Raw genomic sequence first — 21,473 nt, 5'->3', positions numbered from 1 at the left:
CGAGCCTTACAGCTCATGACTGCCATGCGGTCGTCAAAGCGCCATGTTAAGCGGGTAGCGAACTCCTGCCACTGCATGTCATAGCGTCCCCACAGGTTCCACCACTCACGAGCTTGCCCGCGTAATTGCTCACTCGTGCGTTGTGTCCATTCTTCAATATGCACTCCGCATTGTGTCAACCGTCCCTGACACCACTGCACAAACTCGCATGGGTCCTCATGCGCTAGCCCACTGAACTCTGGTAGCACTATGCGTCCTGTTGCGGTAGCTGTCCGCCCCATATGCACGTTTGGTTGCACTGCTGGGCTTGCAAGTACCTCCCAGTCTATGAGGTTTGCCCCTGCCTTCTGTGTTGGTGCCTGTGTGGGCCTTGGTGTTGCTATTGTATCCCAAACCAATGTACCCATTGCTAACTCTGCTCTCACTGGTTTGCACTCAGATGTGTTGTGCCACTGTTCCTCTCCTGTCATTAGGTCAAAGTCCCTTGGTGGTTGACCTGTTTCGCATGTGGTTGTCAGTCTGTGTGGTAGCATTGTGTCACGAATTTCTACAAGTTCTGTCCTGCACACATTCTTCTACACTTGTTTAGTGAATATACACACTTCGGGTCACCGAATCCTGCTGACTGTTCATGAACTCTGGTAGTCTCGATGATGGAGTGCCACACGTTCGGGCGCCAAATGTCGCGGCCTCGTCTCTGGTGAAGCTGTGGAGACGGGGTGGACGTCGCTCGGTCGTTCAGTTGTGTTGTTTGCCCGGCGCCAGCTCTTGGGTAGAGCAGCCTCACACTCTGAGGCGGGAGTGGACCGTTCGGCCCAGTGCAGCTGACCGAGGACGTGCTGACAAAGAGTAGCTAGCAGGAAGATTGGGTGTAGAAGAGAGGATGCCCGCGGTCTCACGAAGAGTCGCTAGCGGAAAGGATGGAAGTTGGAGAGAGGGATGCCCGCGGTCTCACGAAGAGTCGCTAGCGAAAAGGATGGAGGTTGTAGAGAGGGATGCCCGCGGTCTCGCAAGGAGTCGCTAGCAGGAGTGTAGGAGAGAGGGATGCCCGCGGTCTCACTAAGAGTCGCTAGCAGAGGATTGCCCGCGGTCTCACAAGGAGTCGCTAGCGGATAGGTGCGAGAGAATGAGAGAGAGAAGGAGAGAGAGAAGGAAAGCCCGCGGTCTCACGAATAGTGGTGGGCAGTGAAATCCATACCTGTTACTTTTTCACCGATATCAAAATTTCACGGGTATACCTGCGACCAGTTTCTACAAGTATCAGTGAAATTCGGTGAAATTGATTACCTACAGTTATACGACCACTAGTTTTTAGTGTCCACATAATCGTTGAATTAAGTTTCTGACGTTTTCAGTCTTAGTACAATCATTTTTTTATGTATATATTTTGAAGTAAAACTGTATGTGGAGTATACGAATTGCATACTTGTAATAATTACAGTAAAAAAAAATCACCGTTAACCGAATGAAAGCCTAGCAGAATATCACGGAAGAAAATGAATTCTCATAAATGTTTTAAAATTAATATGTGTTCGTTATATTATTGAACTGAAAGGACAGGGATATAAATATGGAATCAATATTATTAAAAAAAATTAAAATAATAATTATGAAGTATTTTTCAATTTTAACTCGAAATAAACTCAAAACAAAATGAAAGGTTTCTGTGAAAAACATTGCATGTATTTAATTTCATCATTCACCGAGTGGCAGTGATTTCACTTATCCCCTTTATTTCACCATTTTTCGGTGCGAGGAAGCAGTTTACGATTACGAGCATTACTAGAGAGAGATTTAACCGTTCACCGTTTAATTTCACAGGAACCTAAATTTCACTGGAACCGATTTCACTGATTCTGATACTCAAAAGTAACAGGTAAGCTGAGGAAAGGAAGATGAGGAATTCAAGCCAATGGTACCACTTTTGTCTGAGGTAATATTTATTCTCCCAGATTGGCTGGGAGAGAGGAAAGCTCACAAAGGTATGTCTACTCCCAGATTGGTTGGGAAAGAAGAGCTGTTTAGGCGATTTTTTGTCTTTTTTTTTCCTAACCTAACTAAAAACTAAGTGTGTTTGGGAGGGGTCCGGGTTAGGGAGGGACCTAAGTGTGTCTCAGGCCGAAGCCTATCACGCCTTAGTCATGCTGGGAATAGCCATGCAGGGAGAGGGTCACATGCATCGTGTGCTAGGAGGGGATTGGCCAGCCATGGCAGCGATTGTTGCCATGACTAACTCCCCTCACTCTTATCTCTAGTCTAAGCTACTAGTTAAGTTGTGCCCAGGTAAAACCTGCATAGACACAGGGAAAACCCTGGGCACTTTCATGCGGGATGCAAGTTTGCATGCATTAGTGTAGGAGAGTACAGGAGACAGAGGATGGTCTGGATGAAGAGTTGGCCAGAGTAGAAAGAGTCTGCCATGCGGGGGTTGGGCACTTGGACTCGATGTCCGCCTTGATTTTTGATTTTGTCCAGGACTGGAATTCGCTGGCCAGGGACGCAGGGGCCCCTGGCGGTGAGGGTAACACTAACCACTCACATCCGCTCCAGACAGCAGCACCTATAACTAAAAGAGAGAAAATTAAACATCCTACAGACTAGACTATTTTTAGTAAATGCATGTTGCGCGGGCTAACATGCCTTAATGTGTGGTGTAACGCATGTGTGGGCATTAAATGTTTTATTTACGTTAAGTATCCGCGAGCTGTGACATGGGCTTTACTCCGGAGAAACTATAGCTTCAGGTCGCCTGTCGCCTGTCAATGGCTGTCGGCACTTAGAGAAATTAGTTCGTCCGTCATTGCTTAACCCATTATCACAGCATCTACGCATCAAGAGCTACGAATAATTAATTTAAACAGTGTATCCGCGAGTTGGCGCTTCAGGAATCACTCAGGAAAAGGGCACAGCTCATATCGCCTGTCGCCAGTAAGGGCAGTCGGTCGGTTAGAGAAACTACCCAATTCCTTCATCGCGAGCCCTTTAGCCCTAACTTCTACGCTTTAATTATCTACGAAGTTGTGTGCGTGTAGTATTAACTGTGATGTGTTACTAAGCATAACTAAAACTAGTTTTTATATATATATATATATATATATATATATATATTTTATTATTTTTATTTATTATTTTTTTTAACATATATTATGCAACACAATATATATATATATATTGCAACATAATATAGGCTAATATTTTATACTTACATCTATTCACTAGTTATAGTGGAAGAACTGTCGGCATATGGGTTTAAGGCGAATGGTGAAGGAGCATTCGTATTTAATTTTTATTAAGTGATGTTTTATAAGCAGCCTGTTTGGTTATTTAGTATTTATAAATTAAATAATAAGTGTTACTCGCGTAGGAAATTTTTCCGTGCAGACAGGGCTGGGTTCCGAGCGCGTGAGCCTGTGCGCGACGTGATTGGCCAGCGGGCCTGCCAATCACAGAGCAGCTAGGGCGGCCTGTGCGCCAGGATTGAGATAGGCATTTTGTATTTGCGATAAAATTCCGGGTCGCGATCTCCGAGAGAGGAAATATACATATTTGCGCTCAGGTGACTTTTATCATAGAATTTCTGTGCAGTCCTGACATAATAGTCTTTCAAGAGTTCGAGTTTAAGCTCCCTGTGCATAGCCCTGACGGGGCAGTACACAGGCGCATCTGTCGCGATACGAATGCTCTTGTTCTGTATTCGCTGCAACTTTTTTAAGTGGCTCTCAGCCGCAGTTGCCCACACTGGTGCTGCATATGTTATGATGGGCTTAATGAGCGCGTTATATATGACGCCGTCCCCGTTGCCTGATCTGATTCTACGTGAATTTTAACTGTTTGATTAACTGTTGGATCTCAAGGGCGGGGTTCCTGGCCTCGTGGCTGCAGGCAGGGACGTGGCGACAAAGGGCCCCCCGGGCTGTTATGGCCTCCCAGGACGCCTTATTAATGAAACACACGAGTTCTTTTGGTTATTTATTACGTCGCACACTCTACAGGTCACACGCTCACGTGACTGGCCGCTTCATCGTCGACCTAAGCTCCGCGCACCTGAACCTGCTAGGGTCTCTGCGAGAGTATACGGACGTGGCATGGAGTGGGTGGACGATCGGTCCCGTAAACTAATTAAGAAAACACATGACACTAAATTACTGTGGTTAGTTCCGCACAGGCGAAGGATTTACTTAATAAAACACGTTACACTGAATTACTGCGATTAGTCCCGCACAGGAGAATGATTTACTTATTAAAACACGTTACACTGAATTACTGCGATTAGTCCCGCACAGGAGAATATGTATGAGCGGATAGTCCGCGGTGTGGCGAAGGCCACGTTAAGCTGGGTACGGACACGGTGGAATCTGGAGCGATATCACACACGTGGCCGTGGCACGTCCCAGGTGAATACTCGCCCGAAAGTTTTGGTCGCGTTCGGCGCAGTGCCGCCCTGCGTGGGCAAAGAACTATGTCCCGAGGTGGGACGTACAAGCGTGAGGCGCAGGTGCCACGACGGGCCACCTAATTGCTTACGTAAAATATAAAAATCCCTGATGGGATACACATGTTATTAAAAGACCGCGCGAAGTTGCTAACGGCCGATTTGGGCCGACCGGGGAGCTGGTATAAAACGTTTGGACTATATTTACCTATTGCAGTTACATGGTGTTGGCGCGAAAATTGAAGGCTCCCCGTGCGTGGGCTGCCGGCCCGGGCGAGTGCTGGATGGCGACTGCCTAACCTCCCTGGCCGCCGCGGCCAGGGAGGGGGGAAATTCCGCGGGAAAACTGCGGAGCGCGGGAAGATGACTTCGGCCAGTTTTGTGAATTATACCCTTTTAACATATGATCATTTAATTAACATTAATTATTGAATGGTTTAGATTTCTTAGATTTTGTTTATATTATAAAATGCATGAGAAACAATACCCTTGTGCAGTGCCACACCCGGCCGGGCGCTTTGCACACGTAGGAGGCCGTGACTGACGTCACGCCGTTCGGGGCACTGCACTACGTTGCGCGCGCGGGCGCGTTCGGGGCGCGGCACTTCTCAGGTGTTGAGGACACATAACGGCCTGTGCTCTCAGAGGGAGCACTGACGGCGGCGTCATATATTATTAAGCCATTTTTAACAGAGCTCCCGAGTCGTCTGCTCATGACTGGATAGAGTGTCATGAGTCTTGCGAAAGCTGCCTTTCTTTTGAATTCTATGTGATCACGCCATAGGAGTTTTCTATCCATGTGTACTCCTAGATATTTAACTACGTTTTTATGTGGTATTATTGCGTCAAAGAGTGTGAGGCGTGGTCTATTTTCTAAGTCCGGTAGATGTTTGCGCGTGAACACTATGGCTTCTGACTTTGTCGGATTTACTTTAATTCGCCATTTTGTGCACCAGTTTTCAAACAGATTTAATGCAGTTTGCAACCTTTCGGCAGCCAAATTTAAGTTCCTAGACCTACTAAACAGAACTGTGTCATCAGCATAGAGTCCTAATTGGACATATCTATGTTCAGGTCTAGGCATGTCGTAAATGAAAAAATTACGACACTTCCATACATCAGTTAGCCACCTGAGGGGGAAAGTGTGACCTTCCCCCGCCTGACATCTACACTAAATAAATTAAAGCCAAGCACCACAGCGACAGTTACTTAACTACTTGCAGGACCATGAGCCACAATTAATCTTAAAATCACACACTTCGCGCCCCGCCGTCGTTTATAATGATTCGAATAAAGTGACGGGGTCGCCATCTTGAATTGACTTCCCACATAGCGAGTTATGGGAACATAATAGTTCCTGGTATCGCTGTCACACGCTCCCGGCCGAGCATATGAAGAAACGGCGGCGGCCTACTGTCTATGGCAGTATGTTTTTATTTAATTTTTTTTTTTGTGATTGTATAAGTAGACCTTTTCTTTCAATTTTATTTATACTAATTAGTTTGGAGTTTTTTCTTTATTTATATTCACTATATATCTTATATATTTTTTAATTTTGGTTATTTTTTGGCCTATGTTTCTATACTTTTTTTTTGTGCTAATGTTTCATGGCTGCCAAATATACTTGTTGTTATAAGGTCACCAACACCTGTTCTGTGACCTTATAAAAACACATGTTTCATAATAGATAAATGTGGATTATGGGATTAACACCTAAAGTTGTCTTAGATTACGTAGAATAATGTTATATAATTTGCAGGCGTTTATCTAACTTGGATGCTGTGAAAATGGATCCAGAAAGCTTAGAAACGCCGAATTTAGGATATGTGTGGGCTAGTGTGAGTACTGTTGCTTTCATAACCACCAACCTGTTGCTTCGAAGTGTTGTGCCGCAAAGTGCCAGGAATACAAAACAGCAAGAATGGAAATGGAGAAACACAGCGAATTCTTTTTTGCATTCTGTAATAACTGGTATTTGGGCGTGCGGTTGGTAAGTAATGAATGATGTCGTAAATTTGCATACCTATGCTTAATTAATATTTGCTGTCTCATACAACAAGTTGGCTTCAGGACTTTACTCATAGCCCTAATTAAATGTCAAGAAGTCCCCGAACGTAATATTAATGTTTAAAATAAATTTAAATTAAAAGGATATAATACTATATAGAAATGTCGTGAGGACAGTTAGTAGGGGAATGGAATAGGCTGGAGGAGGAGTGGGTGGCGGCTGGGAGTGTGGACCAGTTCAGAAGGAGAGTGAGGGGGAAGTAGGGAGAATGCTTGCCACCGGGCACTTTGTACACAATCGCAGCTATATATTAAATAATACCATGATTTTGTGTCTGTGCATTATTATAATGAATGCCTTGTACCACAGATTACATAACATTACTGTTTAACTGAGTAACAATAAAAATGCCAAACTGTTGTTTGTTTGCAGAAGTCTTACACTGACATAGTCAAAAATAAACTGAAAATATTTCAGAAAGTTTGGTTTTTCATAGACCTCCTCACAGTCAAATTGCCAGGGTCACATTCTTTTTGATGGGGCCACATTACTCAAAGTCATTGAATTTGTTAGGCCTACAGAGATTTAACTTGTGTAAAATTTCACAAAATATTTGAGTATCTTTAAATGTAATACATATTTGTTAAAGTCTTCGCTCTGCAGTAGTATTCCAGATATTTGAAAAGCATGTAATTATGTAATTTAGGCAAATCAACTTGTATTTATCTCATTGGTACTTGCGTACACAGGGCCATTGAGAGAAAAACGAAGGGCCCGGAGACAATTTTATCGGGCTCCCACCATATTGTTTAATGTACATTTTTTATGAGCTTCACAGTTTAAAAAAAAATACAAAGTATTTAAACGTTTCCGTTGCAGTAACTGTAAACATGTTCTGTGCATATCACATAACTTGTAAGGTTTCCTGTAAGTTCTGTTGCCAATACACTTGTAATTTTTGTACTACCATCAGGGTAAACTTGAGCATTAAAAAAAGCCCGAAGGATTATACGCCTTCCTCCCCTCCCCTCCTTTCCCACCACCATCAGACAACTCTTTAAGGCCCTGTGTGTATGTGAATAGAATGTATGTTTCGCTAACATTTGATGCAGCAATTTGTTGTTATTGTTATAAGAACACTCATATCTTTATTATAATGTCGTAAAGCTAAAGAAACCTCAGAATTTTTTTTTGTCTGGGGCCTCAAATATTCCTATAATGGCCCTGCATGGTGTAAATGTTGCTATAACACAGTGTAAAATTTAAAACCAATTTTCGTAAATTTTAAAATTCTATTTTTCAGCTTTTGGCAGAGCCCAGAAATTCGTGAAAATCTTATTTCAATCTATACAGAATCTTCTCATCATCTCTTATCTGTTTCAGTTGGTAAGTGAATATTATTTATTGTAAAATTTGTCCCCACTTTCTTTGCTAAATGACAGTGAGCAGCAGTGGCGGTTATTGCATTAGAGCACACTCGCACGTGAACCCCCTCGCCTCATTTAAATAGGCGCCTACTGTAATACTTAAATATCATACACATCGAATAATAAATAAATGCAACCCATTTGGTCTTATAACCATTAGCAGTATTTTCCAAACCCGCCGCTATAGAGTAAGCGCAGCTATGCTGGGATCGCACGTGCGATGGTGGCTAGGCGGGCGATGGCGCGCCGCTTGGCTCGGAGCGACGTGGTGGGGGTAGCTCCCCATAAGCCAGCCTAGGAGCACAGTCCAGACGTGCGCAACGCTATCCTGTGCGCGGCGCGACATTTCTTGTCCTGTTTCTCCCATTTTGGTTCGCTCTTCGAGAATGATGACGGCGCTGTTTGTCACGTGTTATTGTTCTACTTTAGTGCGTTTAGTGAGACGTTTAAAAAGTTTGTTTTAACTACTAAGTTAAGTTACTCGTTATGGCCTTGAATAAGTTAACAGTCTCGGACATAAAAACACTGGTGTTCTCTAATTTGTCATTGGAAAGGAAAATCTAAATAAAACAAGCAGGCAGGCCAATGCCTAAACTTACTATAGTGCAAGTGACTAAGTCAAAAAATAGGGAGTTCAGGAGAGAATTTAAGCAGTACATTTACGAGAAAAACTCATGGATCTGTGGATGCGAAGAAACCAACCGGCTCTATTGTATTTCCCTTCGTGCTCTTCGCGAAATGAAGTGGTGAATCTAGTTCTGTAAGTTTTGGCGTCTCACATTTGTCTCACTTAAGTCAAAAAATAAAGAAGCATGAGAGTGCAGAAACACATTTGAATTCCGTCCTGGACTTTCATCTTTTGGGGAAATTAGACATTCGCCAACAACTTGATTGTGCCTTCCGTTTGAACATTAAACAACATAACGAGCAAGTTACAAAAAATCGTTATGTCTTGTCTAAAATTATAGATTGTATAAACATTTGCGGGGCGTTTGAACTCGCGCTGCGAGGTCACGACGAGACACAAGAATCTGCTAATCCTGGAATTTTTAGAGGGTTAATTAATTTTTCAGCAGAGTTAGACAAATCTTTGAAAGAACACCTTGCAATTGCAACTGTTTTCAAAGGGACTTGTAAAGAAATCCAAAACGATTTGCTGGATTGTATGCTTAAAGTCTGCCAAGAATACATCAAAAAAGAAATTTCATGTGCAAGTTTTGTTTCAGTGATTGCAGACGAAACGACAGACATATCTTTATTCCAATTGGTTATAGTTTTTCGCTATGTGTTACCTAATGGGCAAGCAGTATAACGATTCTGGCAGTTTGTAAATCCTCCAGGACACGATGCTGCGTCAATCGCAGAATGTATTCGCATTGTTTTGGAAAGTATTGTTGACAAATCCGAGAAATTGATATCTCAGAGTTATGATGGCGCTAGTGTAATGAGTGGGCATCACAATGGTGTTCAGGCCATTATTCAACAAAATTATATATATCATTACGTGCATTGTTATGCGCATTAGTTGAATTTAATTGTGGCACAATCTACAAGCCAAAACCAACAAGTCCGTGTATTCTTTTCCAATTTGAGTGATATAACTAACTTCTTTAGCCACTCACACAGAGAATTGCTGTTCTTGATGGCGTTGTTGGCAGGAGAATTCCTCATGCTTCTTCTACAAGATGGAATTTTAAGAGTCTTACTGTTAACACGGTGTACGAGTACAGAAAACAAATGATTGAATGCATGAAAAAAATTGAGTCGTCATACAAGCAGTCAACAACAATCAATCAGTCGGGAGCTATTCGGCGTATGTTGAATGATCCAGTGTTTGTATTTTGGCTGACAGTTTTTCATAATATAATGCCGCACGTAGACATTTTGTCTAATCAGCTACAAAAAAGGAGCATTGATGCCGATAGTCAGGAAACATGTTGACAGTTTTCGACTTTCATTTGAGAAAGAAAGAGAGAATATGGATAAAGTGAGAATGTGAACTGAAATGTCGGTGCCAGAGCAGCATTCTAAAAAAAAAAGTGGAAGATGTTCATGTAAATAGAACTGTTGCAGCCAAGGTAGTATGTGATGTGATTACTAATCAAGTAAAGGAGAGGTTTTCTTTCACAACATATTATTCTGCGGTATGCCTTTTTGGTCACGTCCGGACCACCCGCTTCAAAAAGGGGGGGAGGGGGGGGGGGGTTCGGTGATTCTTTATAAAAAGAGCCTAATGCTGTGAACCCCCATTTTCAAAAGGCACCAGCCGCCACTGGTGAGCAGTTATCAAAATTATTTTGAATCTTAAGAAAGAATATATGGATTTACACTTATGCCTATTACTTCTACATAGAAACTGTATTGTGTTAAAACCATGGAGTACATGAAGTAGTTTTAAATCTTTTATGAAATGTGGCTGGACTAAAAGTTATTTTTGTGTTCTTTTGGTAAGGAATAGTCTATACCTTAGTAATTATGACAAATGAACAACCTTCGTCCTGCGCAATTTGTATAGTCTGAAAGGACATGGTAATTATGTAATTATCATAATCATCATAACCTATGTATTATACAGTATGCATTGTAAGTATTGTGTTTTTGTAAGTTGTAACAAATTGTGACTTCTCATGTACCATAGCCATAGTGTGTAGGCACTTGAATGGTCCGTTGAGAATAAAATAAATAATAAATTGTGTGAAATGAAATAATTTATTCAGGAATATCTAATTTTAAATTCTGTGCATTGGAAGGAATTTTTAGTGTCATTTTGACTTGCGTCAAAATTTTTCCAGGTCAAGGTATGAGCTAATTTTTTTTTTTTTTGCAGGTTATTTTATCTATGATTTGCTTGACATTGGGCTGAACCACAGGAAGAGAAGCAGCTACGAGCTCATGGTCCACCACATAGTGGTAGGTTCTGCTCATGTCATTTGTTGGCCGCCTTGCAGTCATTGCAGAAAGTTATCACTGAATGTGTACTTCCAAGGAGGGAGGAGAAGTGCAAAGGGAAATATTTGATTTGAAAATTTTTTAGCAGTGAGTGGCAACTCAGATAGCAAGCTCCTTATGTACCCATGTATTGTTTAAAATCGGCCCAATAGATTGTTCTTTTGTAAATTAATAGAAAGCGTTAGTATTCATGATCAAACATCAACTGAAATACTTATTACGGAACCAAATGTACGTGTTAAATGACAAACATTAATAAAAAAAAAATTAAAAAGTATTATTTAGAATTATTGTTTGTGAAATGTGGGTTGTGTCACCACCTGATCACTTCTATGATAACTGAGAAAAGTTAAATTAGCAGGTGTAATTAATTCCATTTTTACCGTCAATTTTTACACAGAAGGATCATTATATGAATATATAGGAATTGTACCGAGCATCTTGCAAATAAACAAGTTCTCATGCCATTATTATTATTATTACTTCTATATTACTTAGTAATGGTAGGTAGCTACATAGTTCCTGCGTTCAGGCTTAAAACACGTTGACAGTCAATTTTATTTTCGACAGATTCTGTCGTCGCACACTTTCCATCGCATGACTTCATTTGTAGATTCATGCTACCGTGTAGTCGATGACTGTATGTGGGTAGAGAAAAACCACTTTTGAGTTTCCGGTCTTACAAGCCAGTTATTGCAAACTTTGAGTTGGTTATATTGTTTGATTATGAGAGGGCTAATGCATTTATCTCACGTGGCAAGTTAGTGGGCTATATCCCAGCACTCTTGCACGACACATTGTATCAGCACCGAGACCTCACCTAAGTACATAGTTTGGAGCTCACTATACCTTGCATGTAGCTTTAAGCCTTTGTGTTAAACATTGCTAGGTAAAAAACAACAACCAAACAAACTTTAATTTATTTACTGTGCTTTAATGATGTCAAATTTTCGGTACTAAAACAACAGATTGCTATGACCCAAAAGCTGATGAATCCTAAGTTGCATCTTTCAAATTCTGTGTCCTCATGGAGGCAGTGGTGGCTGAGTGGTTGACCAATTGCCTTCCAACAAGGTGGCCCGGGTTCCATCCAGGATAAATAAAACATGGTTTCTTTTTTAGCGAGTTTGAAACGTGGCGGATGTTGCATTGTACTTCCCCGCTCCCCCCTTATTTATATTTTGATTTCAAAAACATTTTCTGTTATTGAATGAAAATTTACTTTAATCAAACTTCAGATATGTTGCTTTGATAATAATTGCTACATAAATTGTTTTGTATAGAGTTGATAAATATGTAGCTTAAAATTTTTCCTGTTGTAGTTTAATTAAGAGTTTTTGGTTTTTCAGAAGCAGAGTTCTACCTTTTGTAGTGTCGAGTGCAGTGTAGGTTATCTCCGGTATATTTTTCATTACAGGATACACAGTTACATTGTAAACATGCTCGACTAGGTATGTCTTGTGTGTTAACTGTTAAGTGTTTTGGTTAGATCATGCGACTTTTTCACCATGAGTTCATTCAATTGTTCTTTCAACTTCAGTTTTGAGAAGCGTGGCAGATGAAGGCGTGGCGTTGCAGGTGATCCTGTGCTTCGGGCTGGCGGTGTCCACGCGCTACTACCTCGGCTACGGGCTCATGGCGCTGCTGGTGGAGATGAACAGCATCTTCCTGCACGTGCGGCAGCTGCTGCTGATACAGGGCGTGCCCAGGGGCCACCTGCTGTACCGCCTCAACAGCCTCTTCTGCCTGGGTGGGTGTCCCGTCCCGCCGACGTGGCCCGGTCTGCTTCTCGTCTTCTGCATTCGCCTAAACAGCTGTCTGTCGATGTTTACTGCAAACAGTGATGCTTGCAAATTAAAAGTATTGCACTGCACAGTTTAGAACTCTTTGTTTATTTTAGGTGTATCCTTTTTTTGAAAAGTCAGTAAACAAACAGCGTAGTCCATCGTTCATTTCATCTTATAAATTTAAGAATTATAATGTGAAAATTGGTGGAATTTAAGGAGGTTGAAGTAAACAATCTAGATCCAATTCTTTTCAAGGAATTTTTTTTTTAAACTTATTGTGGTAGTCATACAACAAATAGTTATTGGCATACATGTTTACTGCATCTATTGCAGGAAATAATGTTTGCTGGCTTTTTTTTTTTTATATGTTGATATTTAAAATTCACTGAAATTTGGCAAATGCTGACAGGCATCTACAAAATGGTTTTCAAACTGTCAATAATTTCAAGCTAAAGAAATAAGGCAACTCAAATATTTTACCAATATTTATTGTTTATTAGAAATTAGTTTATTTTTCTATGAAAAGTTGAATATTTGGGTTTATATAGAAATGGATAGTGTACTTTTTTATTTGTTTTGTCACATCAAAATTTCAGCGGGTAGAAATGTCATTCAAGTTAATATTGTTGCTGTTGTCTGTCTCACTTATTGTACCACAAAATTTTTTTAATCTTATTTGATGCCTATTTAGGGTAAAATTCCAGTCTGAATATCAACCATTCTGAATAGATTAAATGCACCTTCTTTTTTACACTGGAATGAAGTGAAAACATTTACATGTGTTTTTTTCGATAATCATGTTAACATTTTTTTTTTGTCTCCACTAAAAGTTTAACATTTTAGTTTAAGGTGGAATATGCTGTTCTAGGCCATTATTTTATATATATGTTTAACTTGGTACAATTTGTAGACTTTTTGAGTGGCTGAACTTTCACAAAATGTAAAAAAAATATGTATATTTCTTATTGTATAACTAGCTGCCAAAGTTGCATTTTCAACGATTTTGTGTCATGATGCTGGTGGAATAAATAACTGAAACTTTTTAGGTTTAAAGGTAATGCTACTGTCTACTTTGTGATATGATTTTAATTTCTTTCAAAACAAAATATTTAATTTTTTATGGAATTTTAAAATCATCTGAGTTATGAGATTTTTAAAAACTAGGTAAAGTTAAATAAATTTTTTCTGAATGGAATTTAAACTGTTATCTTAAAGTAGCCATTGCCTTTAAACCTAAAATTGTTTTTTTTTTTCTATATGATTCCCCTTATTCTACACAAAAATGTTTAAAAAGGCAATTTTGGCAGATAATTATTAAAAATTCATGCAAAATGAATTTTTTTCTCTGCATATTATGAAAGTTCTGCCACCAAAAAGTTTACAAGTTTACCTTTGTTCAACATAAACCTAAAATAATTACCTATAATTGTACATAATACTTTTTTTTATGAAGATTGTTCTTGGTCAATAAGGTACTTTCTGAAAAATGCTGCATTAACAGTTATTCAAAGTGTTTGTTTACTTCTGATAGGAATCATTTTACAGGAGTGTGTTTGCTGCTGGCAAAAATGCCTTTCTCATGTTGAATGAAAGCTTGTTAATGCACTTAGCTTGTAGATATTAAATAGTTTTCTGCTGCAGTGTTTGTTTTTGTAGTGTGATGATGGTCTCATTGCGTAAAGGTGAAAAGGCAGCACCCACTGTAATATTACAGGCATAGATATCTGGCTTGTCTCCTGTCTCAAAGTGTGATGTCGCTCACATGGGTAAAGAGAGACTTCCCTGTATCTTAAATAAACTTGATGCAATTATTGGTGGTGGTTTTTACCTGTGGCTGTTCCACTTGACACCCACAGGGGCGCAGTGCAGATTCAAAATTCCTCATCACGCACACACGCACACACTCAGAGGGGCATTCTGGAGGTGTGTGTGACAATATGACATGCTATGCTATTTTTGTTTTTCGTAGGTACGTTCGTTGTGTTTCGTATCGCGACCCTGGGATGGATGACCCGATGGCTGGTGTTTGTCAGAAATCAGCTGACAACCACAGCATTCACTATGGGCAGCTTGGGTAAGTTATCAGCCCCGCGCAAAGAGCTTGTGTTCTGTAGTTCTCACCAAGTGCACTAATGTTAGTACTGCAGTTGTTAATAGTCATTTCCTTATTTTACTGTTTCTATGTGATGTAGGGTGTGGTGGAGAAAATAATGGAACTGTTTTTCTTTATAACATATTATAAACATTACAAAGTTCTGCTGGCTACCGTAGTTATCTGTAAATATTTTTTTAAAAGATGAAATTGCTACAAAATTTAATATATTTTTGAGCACCCAGCTATAAAATTATAGCCTGAAGAATTTTTACTGTGTGGCATTTTTTTATCCTCACTAAAATATGTGTAACTTATATTAAAACACCACAGCCATTAATTGTCCAGTGAGATATTTTGTAAGAAAACAACGCCAATAAATTACAGCATAAATTGAAATAGCTTGGTCATAGATTTGAAGTAGCGCTTGTTTCTTTTATGTGAATTTTTATTTCCGTTCGTGCACAATGACAACAGCACTAGAGTAGCATTAAACACAATGAAATAAATTAATAATGTGACAAATCAACAAACAACATTTTGCTCTTTCCTTAATAGTTTGTATTTGCTTCCTTCATTGTGTATTTATCTCCAACAACAGCCAGAGTGTTTTCAGCTAATATTTATATTAAGCCATTCCGTATGTCAGCAGCAACTCTGGAGAGAGAAGCCAGAAGCTTTCAGGGCTAGTTTACCTAATGCCTACTAAGACATGCTAGTGGCATAACATGGGATACATATATTTATTAAACCACAGAGTCTGGGAATTACGTTAACAGGTTAAAAAATATTTCCAATAAGAGAAAACATTTAGTTTAATATTCTTTAAATCTTATAATAATTGAAATATATCTCCTATATTAATACATAACATTATTATTTTGAAATTCAGAAATGGTGTTAGAGTCTCTTAGAAAAGTTATGCCCAAGTCCTATTACGTATATTAATGCGGTCCATGAATGTTTTGAATTTAATGTTAGGTTTTTTAATCTGAAAATTTACTGCATATTTGTTAAAATGTTTTTTCTAATGTATTTAGACGTACATATATTTTTTTGTAAATTGATTTTAACGGGATTAGTGTCTTGATTAAAATGTTTGTCAGCTAGAGCACACTTACCTGTTTGGAAAATTAACTATCTTAATTAACATACATTATGGGAAAAAAGTGGTGATTAGTGCTCTGTTTTTCTGGAACGAATTACGGAATTTTATTGATGGATGGGTGTACTTTGAACACATGTAGTCATTGAGACAACTGTTTTGAAAGTGATTAGAACTAGGCAAACTAAATTAGAAATTAATTTATTGCTTGCAGTATAAGTTTCACCCTTGTAGTCAGTAAGTTATTAGCAAGTTTAAGAATATAATTTATGCAGACTGCTTTATCATTTATTTATTTTGGATGAAATATTTTTTATATGTATTTGAGATTTCCTGGAAGTGTATGTACTCGTAATTCATGAAATGTGTGTTGGACTCTTAAAATGAAAATCTTGACTGTATGTTTATGTAGCGTGGTGTTGCTTGCAGCCATGCCAATAATCTTGGTGATGAACATAGTGCTGTTCCTGCGCATCCTGAACGCGGACTACTGCGGGAAGCGTTCGTCCCGCGACTGCAGCTACGTGCAGCAGTTGGCGGTGGAGGAGGACGAGGGGTTGGATCCTGCGGGCGGCAAGGATGCGTGAGAAGTGGCGTGTGCTCGGCAGCCAAGCAACAGTCAGCTGGCCCGGCCAGGGTTGCGTGCTGGTGAATGCAGTTGAGCGACGCGTTGTCGTGTCTTGATGGCCGTGCCTTCAGTCTTCTTCGCTTTGCCTTGTGTCCCAACTGGATCGGTGTGCTTTCCGGAATTTCTATGCTGTCCTCGATGAATCCAGGCTAACCGAGATGAGGAAAGTCTTGGTTGAAATTGTTGAAAGTAATACGAATTATTACTATTTAGATGGGTAATGTCTTTTAGGGGTAACTTTATCTGTCGGAGGAATAGGGTTATTTGTGCTCTTCTTGTATTGAAAGACATTGTTGGTGGTAGGAATTAATCATTGCACAAATTTCCATCTCATTGTACTGTTCCACATGTGTTAGAATTTTGTGAACCATTGAATTTTTAATACTGCCAAATTAAGAGATGATAAAGTACCTGTGTGGTACATTTTAGAACTAGTACATCTTCCTAACCACACAGGGGCAGAAGGAATTGGAGCAAATACTTACAAAAATTTCTGTGAATATTTTTTTATATTGTAAACATTATCGACTGTTACTCTCTTAATGTGGAGAAGACATTAGGCATCAGCCTTGGCTGTTAATGTTTTTCCCTAGTCTACAATAATCACCATGTTATATCTAAACTGTGAGATTGTGTGTGTTCAACTTACCTTTCAGTGTATAACCCCAATTCTTTCTTTGGGAACAAAAGTTACTTCTGAAAAAAAAATCTCATTCAACACACTTAGACAGGATGTAATGTGGCCCCAGAAAAATTTGTATCAAAGGTTTCCAAGTAAAGCAAACAGTGATTTCTACCAAAATGCTTTTTAAGATGACGAAAACGTGAAATTTTAACACTTACGGGAACTGTTAAGCAAATATGTGATAAGCGAACGTGACAAACAAATCTGCAAATACTCTCATGGCAGGCAAATAGCCCCCACAGGTGAACAGCATTCTCTTAACTCTGTAATAGGGCCGTAAAGAGTTGGTATTACTGAGCATAGATTACCCAACTCTTGAAGATCAATGGCAGGCTGTAGTGATGGTAAATAGAGGTGTCGTCTTCTAGGGTAGATACAATTATTTGAAAACGTGAATGTTTTTTCCTTCATGATGGCATTTGTTTAGTCACACTGTCTTAAATTTTTAGTTGATAATGTATTGGTATTTGAAGTCGTTAGAAAACTGTAGGTAAAATCCATTTTTTTACATACTTAGCCTCAAATTTAACAGAAATATTTAATTTTTTTTTATTAATTTTTTAATTAGCTACTGCAAAACGATTTTTGTGAAGTTACATGTCACAAACTCAGGCACCATTGTTATTAGTTGTATGCACTTTAGTTGTATGTTTATAAGTTATCTTTTTCTAAGTATAAAATGTAATGCAGGTTTAAAAATAGTGACACTAAACTGGCCTGGAACAAAAAAGTAATCTAAAATTGTCACCTTAGATAACTTTCAACATCATTTAACTTCATCTTTAAAATAAAATGTATTCTATTTAAAGAATTATAAAGAATTATACTACCATGCTAAGGTTCTTGGTTGAAAAAAAAAAAATTATATCTATGTAAATATTTAACAGAATTTTTAAAACTTTTTTAAAATTTCATGTCAGTACATGAATATTAGAAAATAGCAACATAGACAAAATCCATTTATGAGTTTCAGATGGATAGGCAAGCAAAGTTGTGACAATTTAGGATTCTGTTGTTGGGTATGCCTACATAAGACATCACCCTAAATAGAGATAAGAACACAACAGCCATGGAAACGTGTTACCCACTGCAGGTATTGTGTGTATGGTAGCCACATTTTAGCTATGCACAAGATCATTTTTGGTAATGTAAATATACTATCACAAAAACTTGCTCTGATTCTCATACATATGTATTGTTAGAGGATGTTACAAATTCTTTAACTTTTAGAGTGAGTCAGAACACATCACAGTAACTTGACCCAAGAATTTTGTTATTTGAATAGTAGTATTTGTAAAGCAGTATTTATTTTCTGTTGTAAATTAGCTATTATTTTTAATGTTTTTCCAGTTCCTCACAAACTGTTTTCTTTTTCTGTTTTAGTACTGAGTCAATGATAGTGTCTTTTTAACTCTTTCATGTTCCTTGCCCCCAGCCCACCAATTTTGTTTGCAACATCAAATATTTTTGGTTTGTTTCAACTTGAATTTAAAAGAATTCAACATTGAACACTCCTGGTTTTAGTTAATGCTCATAGTCTCTATACTTTAACTTTCAAATAAATTCATGGATCATGTTAATTATCTGAAAAGCTTTTCAACTTGCATTGTGGCCCTTGAATTATTCCTATATAATAGATACTGCCAGAGAAACACCAAACAATTGGCATCTTGCATTAAAATGGTACTATAAAGCTGGAACCACAATAGTGCAGTGACATTGAAATGTGCTAAACTTCAGCTACCTCTCTGAAGAAAAGCTAAATTTCATTTGTCCGTTGGATTCGTTCAGCCACATTAATATCGTAAAATAGTTTTTAGTCTTCCTAGTAGCTAAAATTCAGAAAATTACGAGTTTGCACAAACACAGATGTTTTGGGGCGTTTAACTTCAAGTTGTAATAGAGTTTCAACTGTGTTGTAAAATGGTTAGACAATTTCAAGATACTTCTTATCACATTAAACATGCAAGCATGTGTTGTAGGTTCGTCCCAACACAACAGAAAAAGAAATTAAAAATTAGTCTAATATTTGATTTTGTAAAATATATGAAACATGAAACGGGACTCCCATTGATCCGTCCGTCAGTCATGTGACCTCAAGCCAATCAGAAGGCCCAATGTTCTTAATTAAAACTTTTGTCTTACCAAAAGCATTGTATCATTCACTTAAGTATTTCGTAAGTTTGCCCAGCTGTGAAATGCCTACGAATTTATGTCTCTAGTTTCATTTTAGAAACTGGCAAAAAAAATTATGTGTGAAGCTGAGACTTGACTTAGACCCATCATGACATCACTTCTCTGATTTATGTCAAAATGAATTGAGATTTTATTTTGGATTTTTTTGTGTTTATTATTGTAAGCTTTAATACTTAAATGGCAATTTTAATTAATATGACTCATATTGTAGAGAATATGTCTAAATATTTTGCAAATAGTCACGAAGATGATGCAAGTAATTTTTTAACTATATTATTAAATAACTTTGAATCTGTGAAACACAGATGTTGAGATGCATAAATAACTTACTCACAGGCCATTGATGTTCCACTGTAATATAGGACCAAAGGAAAAATACCATGAGGGTGCCTTACTTTTATAAAAAGTGTAATTTTATAATGTAGTGTATTTGGTAATAACTTAAGTTTAAAATCATCTACCTCTCATAAGTTGCAGGTTTTTGATACTATTCTGTAGTCCTACATTACTTAAACTTTTATTCTGTATATTTTTTTTAGTAGTCTTTTTTTCTTTCACTCCAGGCATACCTTTCACTTTTGTTGCCGAGCTTACTTATATTTTCATCTTAATTGTTTTCCCAGACAAAGTCAGTTCGCTGTGTGCTGGATATGTCATCTTTCTTTGACTTTCTACACAATGTGAAACAATGTGGAATGTTCAGCATTTGCTATCCTTAGCGCCAATAACTAGACATGGACTGTTGCCTCTCTCATCACACAGCTATATGATGGTTTCATAAGCAGTGGGTATGAGAGTGTGATTGTTGCTGCAAATTTTGGGAAACCACTGACTGCTGATCATTTTGTGTGAACTATGGTGTTATTTCAAGCTTCCAGAAACTCGCTGGCCAAGTGCAGCGTGTTCCAGCTCCAGTGAGTGGAATGGTTTTTCGTGTTTCTAGAGCACTTTCTGCACCATTTCCAGAGTCAGTAAGGGTTTTCAGTGGAACATGGCAGTTAATTGATAAGTACAGATAAAATTTAAATTTCAAACATTTATAAAATCAGTTTGGATTAGTTCAAAAAATGAAAATAGCATATAAGAAGCATCATAAAATTAATAAAAAACTGTAAAAATAAATTCTAAATACGTACCTTTTATGTTGATGGTGTAGTTGGTTATAATAAGATAGAACAAAAAAAAATAATAGATTTTATGTAACTAAGAATTTTAATTATTATTGAAAATTGCCTTTTGGAATTTCTGAGGGTATTTTTGCTGTATCCTGCTTGTTAGTTTCTGAAAATGCACTTGATCTCGGGTTGTGTTCTTGTTGCTGGTGCGACATTGAATTCAACTTGTTACGAGCAGTCATGTGACCCATGCACTTCTCTAGTTTTCAGGGTGCAGTTCATTCTGCTAGAAAATGTTTTAGTTCTTCATAATTGTCGTTAGGGGTACTATGTTTAAGTAATTTTTCTGCCTGTATCCTAGGCATAAATTTATAGTTTTCTATTTACATACGTAGAACACAGTAATGATTACGAATGGTTATTTTTCAACTATAAATAGACAGTATAAACACGGACTTAATATTGTAAAATCATAAATTTTAATTTTATCTAATCATGCAAAAGCATTTTGTCCAAATGGTGTTGCGTTTTTATTCTTATCATTGATAAGTGTTACAATAATAAGTGTTTCTTTCCACTCTGCCTTCTGTTAAACCCTGCTTTTTTCTTTATTTAATTTTTCAGAAGCTTAATTATTTGTTTCAGTGATTGTTTTGGAACAAGCTATAAACAAATATGATACCAGTAACTGCCTTGCATAATTGATGATGTGTAGATATATTTATTTTGATAACTTATTTTTATAGTGGCACATTGTCAAAAAAGCATTTAACAGTAATATTGTTTTCTGTGACAGTGACTGCCATTCCATTGCTATAAATGCTAATGAATGTACAAATTAGCTGTGAAATCAGTGTTATAAATTAGTGAGTGCATGCTTTAATTTTTTTTATAAAGTGAAGTTTATTTTTTATAAAGAACAAATGTACAATGACATGATATTTTTACTGATTAAAATGTATCTAACACTTACTAATGTTTTTGTGATCATTGCTTTTGAGTATCCTCTCCTGTCAAAATCATGCAACCTATTACAATATGTAATAATC

The 21,473-nt window shown here is 37.9% G+C and overlaps 1 protein-coding gene across 1 annotated transcript; it reads left to right on the top strand.

Annotated features, from left to right (window-relative positions):
* The first annotated feature begins 5,970 nt into the window (after window positions 1-5,970).
* LOC134530289 (TLC domain-containing protein 2-like) lies at window positions 5,971-21,396 on the top strand. The gene is made up of 6 exons (XM_063365004.1): window positions 5,971-6,422; window positions 7,744-7,826; window positions 10,695-10,777; window positions 12,395-12,566; window positions 14,573-14,677; window positions 16,230-21,396. The coding sequence occupies exons 1-6, from the start codon at window positions 6,220-6,222 to the stop codon at window positions 16,385-16,387; spliced, it is 804 nt and encodes a 267-aa protein (XP_063221074.1). The 5' UTR covers window positions 5,971-6,219; the 3' UTR covers window positions 16,388-21,396.
* Window positions 21,397-21,473: the final 77 nt, after the last annotated feature.

This window comes from Bacillus rossius, chromosome 3 (genome assembly GCF_032445375.1).
Source record: "Bacillus rossius redtenbacheri isolate Brsri chromosome 3, Brsri_v3, whole genome shotgun sequence".
NCBI classification, from domain to species: Eukaryota; Metazoa; Arthropoda; class Insecta; order Phasmatodea; family Bacillidae; genus Bacillus; species Bacillus rossius.
Note: the sequence above shows the minus strand (reverse complement) of the source record. Positions and strands in the feature narration are given on the sequence as shown.